This window comes from Stegostoma tigrinum, chromosome 46 (assembly GCF_030684315.1).
Source record: "Stegostoma tigrinum isolate sSteTig4 chromosome 46, sSteTig4.hap1, whole genome shotgun sequence".
NCBI lineage: Eukaryota > Metazoa > Chordata > Chondrichthyes > Orectolobiformes > Stegostomatidae > Stegostoma > Stegostoma tigrinum.
Window position 1 is genome coordinate 12098815 of NC_081399.1, and position 6136 is coordinate 12104950.

The window sequence follows — 6136 nt, forward strand, 5'->3', positions numbered from 1 at the left end:
AACTTTAGTGAAGCCACATTGGGAGCATTGTGTGCAGTTCTGGCCCAGACGTGGAGGCTTTGGAGAGTGCCCAAAAGAGGTTAAAGAGAATGTTACTTGAAGCGTATTCATGAAAATGAGTGGTTGGACAAACATGGGTTGTTTTCTCTTGATCATTGGAGTTTGGGAGGGTCAACCTGATAGAAGTGTATAAAATTGTAAGAGGTATTGATAAATGGGTAGCTAGAGAGTTTTTTTTCCAGGGATGGAAACGTCAAATTCGAAAGGACATAAGTTTAAAGTGAGACAGGGAAAGTTTAAAGGAGATATGCAAGCACAATATTTTCCTGCACAGAAAGTGGTAAGTGCCTGAAACATATTGCCAGGGGATGTGACAGAAGCAGACAGAATAGCAACATTTAAGAGACATTTATACAGACACATGAACAAACTGGGAACAGAGGGAACACACCATGTGGAGGCAAATGGAACTAGTTTAGAATGGCAACATGGTTCTCACTGACATGGTGGGCTGAAGAGCTTGCTCCTGTGATGTGCTGTTTTATGTTAATAATGTAAGACCTGGACGATATCCAAGTTTATGTTGCCATCATTGAATCCCATGCCATAGACAACCTGAGGGTAACCTCTGACCAGAAACTAAAGTGGAGTTTCTTTTCATTCATTCACAGGACAGGTGCATTGATGGATAGGCCGGCCTTTATTGTCCATCCCTAATTGCCTGGAATGTAGTTAAAAGTCAAATACATTACTGTGGGTTTGTAGTCACATGTAGACCAGATCAGGTAAGGGGCAGATTCCTTTCTTAAGGGACACTAGTGGATCAGATGGGTTCTTCAGACTATCAACAATGGATTCATGGACATCAGTAGACGAGTAATTCAGGTGTTTTTGTTTATTATTGTATTCAAATTCTTCCACCTGCCGTAGCATAATTTAAGTATTATTTGGTTATCCAGATTAAGAGTCCAGCGATAATATCACTAAGCCACTGCCTCCCTGTATGATTATGTGGACTCACCATATAAATACAGTGGCTACAAGATCAAGCCACAGGCTAGGAATATTGCAGTGAGTAATTCACCTCATGACTCCTAAAGCCTGTCGGCTTTCTACAAGGCACAAGTCAGGAGTATGATGAAATACTCTTCACTTGACTGGATGGGTGCGGATCCATCAACAATCAAGATGCTCGACACCATCCAGGACGGAGTAGCCCACTTGATTGTCATCCCATCCACTAATATCCACTCCCTGCAGCATGGCCAGTAGCAACACCATCTACAGGAAGCATTGTAGACATTCACTGAAGCTCCTGAGACAGCATCTTCCAAACTCACGACCACTACATTTTAGAAGGACAAGGGCAGTATATGCGTGGGAACATCACAACCTGCAGTTTTCCTTCAACCCACTCACCATTCTGACTTGGAAATAAATTACTATTCTGTCACTGTCACTGGATAAGAACCCTGGAATTTCCTCCTTAATGTCATTGTGTGTCTATCTACTGAAAATGAAGTGGTTCAAAAAGGCAGCTGAGCACAACCTTCTCAAAGGCATTTACAGATGGAAAACAAATGGTGGCACAGCAAACGATGCCCACAAGCCATGAACGAATAAAATAAAACTATATGAAATTGAAATTGAAACATTAACAACAATTTCTAAATTATGGAGGTTTTTAATCATGGATTTGAAGGACATTTTCGCGGGTTTCCTAGAAATGAGAACAACAGTAGAATGTGAGTTGTTATTCATCTGTTGATTGCAGGATGACAAATGGATTTGGAAATGCTTTCAAGGAGATAAGCATTAGTGTTTATTGCTCTTAAATGCTAAAGTCCTTGTTTTGGAAGAGGGTCTCTGTACTGACAGTTGTATGGAATTTTTTTTGGACTTGAGTTTCAGTTTCACAAAACGAGGGAATGAAAGAACAAAAGAAGAATGAAAATGAAATGCTGAACCTTAAAGCTGTATGGCTGTAAGAATATCACTCTCCCCATCTTTGTGAAGTATGTGGGAACCTGATAAAGCTTCTACAATTCGGAATTCTCACTACTTTCAAAACCCTGAGAGGATGAACGGTGGCCATTATTCAAACCTTGATTTACTTCTGGACTGAAGGCTTATTTGGTAGATCAATCTGCACTATCAGAGATTCGATTTCACCAATAACAAACCCTGGGGGATAGTGAGATTTCAGCAGATTTTATCCTTTGTCTTTCAGACTATTAGCTAATAAGAGTGTGTTTTCCTTTTGTCCCTTAAAAAATAATCATCTCTGGCTTTTATATTGTGTACGTACCTATAGGGCATTGTGTAAGGATTAAGAAGTATTTTGGATTAAAGATTAATTGTTCACCAACTTGCTAGAAGTTTTGAAAATGATTTTTGTTTAATAATTGTTTTGAATTCATTAAGAAGCTTAACCAGAGTCTCAATGAGTCTGGAGAGCTCTTGGTGATTGAAACAATTAGTCCTCCGTTACATATTGCTTGCATATAAGTATCAATGGTGCATCCTGAGCTGTTATCAGGACTTATAGGGAATAGACTGTAAATACTATGCTTAAAGAGATGCAGCCACTTTCAGGAACACTTACTCTTGGGTCTCCCAGTTATAACTCTGGTCGTCCTCCCTGTGTTAAGCCAGTTTAACTCACTGTCACCTTTCTAACTTTTCTGTTTTATTGTCATGAGGGACACAAAATGTTGAAAAATAAGGGTCTCCAGAACCCAAGTTATTATTGTGGACCTGCCTTTAGCCCCAGCCCCTTGTGGGCTGTTTCTTGAATGTATCACTCAGCTCACTGACTTGGCTTTGGTCTTCAGTCTCTGAGGAACTTCAGGCAAAGGAGAATGGGATGGTTTATCATGTGCCTCATCTTCTCTCTGAACTTTGCCTGGGTGAGAGTGTAAACACAGGTGTTGGTGCAGGAGCTCAGATACATCAGCATGTCTCCTACATGGGTGAGTATTGCATTCCTGCTCATGCCGAGCAATATCTCCTGAAAAACAAAGTCCACCACTCTGGCAATCCACAGAATGATGAAATTGCCTGATATGGCAAAGAGCAGGATGGTGGACCTCCTTCGATTTTCCATTTCCGGGTCTCCATCCTTCCCATTGAGGCCTCGTCCCCTGAGTGCCTTGCGGACACGACTGGCCACCAGGATGTGTCTGACAGTCAGAGCATTCAGCAGTAAGATGGACACATAGGGAATGATGGGAGTTAAGACTGTGCTGGACCACATGTATACTGCCCAAACAGATTTGCTGCACACATTACGGAGTCTGCAGCCTCTGAAAGGAGCATATGGGTAATCAGGTTCATAGGTGAAATAACGTGGGATATTTCTTAGGTAGCTCACTGTGCAGATGGTCAGGATTACACGAGCCGCTGTTCTCTCTGTGCAGTATTGGACCTTCCACTTGGGACAACAGACAGCGACAAAGCGATCAAAGGTGAAGGCCACGGTGAGCCAGACTGAGCTGTCCACTACTGCTGCATTTGTGATCCTGTTCAGGCTGCAGACGTGGTAGTGGTTGAGGAAGGAGATGGGGAAGTGAAGAGATCCCAGGTAGCTCAGGATCACACAGAAGATGATGACCAGCAAATCCGCCACTGCCATGGACATCAGGTAGCGGCCAGTACATCTGGAGAGGCCACAGCTTCCTCGGGACAGAATCACAATGGTCATTAGGTTTGCTGAAAGAAATGGAAAGGGAGGAGCAGGTTATCAATGGCTCACTCATCACACATTAATGGATTCAACTGATTTGGTAAAAATGGGGAGGAAGTGAGCCAACATATAGGATAGTGTCTGTGAGAAAAAGGATCTAAGTGAGTTACAATTAATCATTTGTTCCTTGTTTTGTGAATTCTTCTTACTGATTTCCTCAGCATTTCAATTTTGTCACTCCCTGGATTAGTGAAGGATCTGCTGTTTTCCATCTCCTGTCATTCTCTCCCTCGCACTAAGTGAGCTCACATTATCATTACCAGCTCCCATCACTGTGATCTCTTATTGTTTCATCATTTGCATTGTTCACTCTCAATCTCTCATCATTAAGGAATGTCTGTTGCTTCTCATATGGCAACCCATCATTCAGCTCCCATTGTCTATAATGTCTCCAATGTTTAACTCCCAAACCAGTTCCCCATTCCCAATCACTGTTTTTCCAAGAATTGGCATTCAGAATCTGTGGGAGATCATTCCAATGAGTCCCTGTTTGTCAAGGACCCAACCTGTCCAATTCTCACTCACTTTGTAACTTCCCATTGGCAATTACTCCCTCACTAAAGTTCACATTGATGTGAACTCCTCTTCACTCATTGTTCCAGTTTTCCAAAACTCCATTTCCCCAAACTACTTAGTCCAGAATTAGCTTTCTAATTCCCTCTTGGTCACTCAATGGATTCACCTTCTTATCTTCCTGCCCAGAATTCAATGGATAAGATATAGCTAGCGCAAACACATGTATTGCCCAATTTAAGTATCACACAGTAAGCTCCCATTTCTCCATGTTCATCATTATTCAATGAATTTCTTTTATCCAGTTATTATCTGTTAGTAACTCTATATTATCCCATCTGTCGGGGCTCTATGGCACATCAGTATTTGATCTCACTTCTGAGCCAGAGGCTGAAGTACCATCTCTAGCAGAGCTTGCCTTAGCATGTTGAAGTGTGTTGATATCTGGTTTTTCCATCCAATGTCACCTGCCACAGAGTTCCTGTTGTCATCTTAATGATTTGCCAACTGAACCCACATTCACTGCTATCAATTATTCAGCTATTGATCTCTGGTAAACAACTTTGTATTTCACTTACTGGGCCATATGTTCCATCCTCCTATTGAATCTCCAATCTCTCATCACTCTTTTAGTTACTTGATCAATTTCCATTCCCATTCCAGTTTATGGAGACCTGTTCTTTCTTGCCTGTTCTTTTTTTGGAAATCTTCTTTCCCAACTTCAGTCATCTTGTGTCTTTGTCATCACCACTGGTTCTAAAGTGACCATCTGTTTGTGGCAGCTATTGACTTATCTAACCATCCATGCATCCAAATTCAGATAACAAGGTGCTGATTTTATATTGTACATCTATTATTTGAATGCTACTTTCTCCCTTGTAAGTATTGCTGTTAAACTCTCTGTACTTTCAACGGTGCAGTTTGATTCCTGGGTTTAAGAAGGGATATAGTGGCACTGGGGACTGTACAAAATAGATTCATTAGGCCAATGCCTGGGATGAAGGTGCTGACTTATTTAGCATGGCTAACAGGATAGACCTTTATTCGTTAGAGGCTAAAAGAATGAGGGGTGATCTTATTTAAACATGGCAGATTCTGAGGGGCTTTGGTAGGCTAGATGTTGAGAAGGTGTTTCCACTAGTGGAGGATATAAGCAGGGGACATAGTTACAGAATAAAGGAACACTCATTTTGGAAATCTCTTTTCCAAACTCCCAAGAGTGTCAAGAATTTCCTTGCTTAGATAAGGTGACCAAAACTGCTCTCAACATTCCAGACCTGGTCTCACCACAGCCCCTGGACAATTTCAGCAAGACATCCCTGCTCCAGTACTTGAATTCTCTTGCCATGAGTAACAGAATCATTAAACCATCGGCTTAAAGAATCCAGTTTTATGCCAACTGAGACCAAACTATACCATGCCAATTTACTAACCTACTCTGCCCTACCATTTTACGTGCTCAACCAGATGCTTCTTTAATGATTCAAGTGTATCTGCTTCAACCACCCTCTCAGTCTGCACGTTGCTTCCACTTACACCCTCTGGGTGAAGCAACAACAAAAATCTTTGTTCTCCTCTTAACATCTTGCTCTTCATTACCCTTATGCTCTCTGGTCTGAGACACGCCTGCCATGACAAAGAGATTCTCATGATCTACTGTCTCAATTTCTCTTAATTCTATACCTTCATCAGATCCCTGCTCAACATTTTCTCCTCCAAGGAAAAGAAACTCAGTCTGTCCTGGTAACTGAGACTTTTCATCCCCATAACCTCCTGATGAAATTCCTTTGCACCCTCACGAATGCAGTCAATAATGAAGACCAACATACCGTTTGCCTTCTTCACCAGCTACTGCACCCACATTCTTACTTTCAGTGT

At 41.7% G+C, this 6136-nt stretch overlaps 1 protein-coding gene across 1 annotated transcript; it reads right to left on the minus strand.

Annotated features, from left to right (window-relative positions):
- Positions 1 to 2830: 2830 nt before the first annotated feature.
- Positions 2831 to 3703, minus strand: LOC125449544 (probable G-protein coupled receptor 139). The gene has a single exon (XM_048525361.1). The coding sequence runs from the start codon at positions 3701 to 3703 to the stop codon at positions 2831 to 2833; it is 873 nt and encodes a 290-aa protein (XP_048381318.1).
- Between the last annotated feature and the right edge of the window lie 2433 nt (positions 3704 to 6136).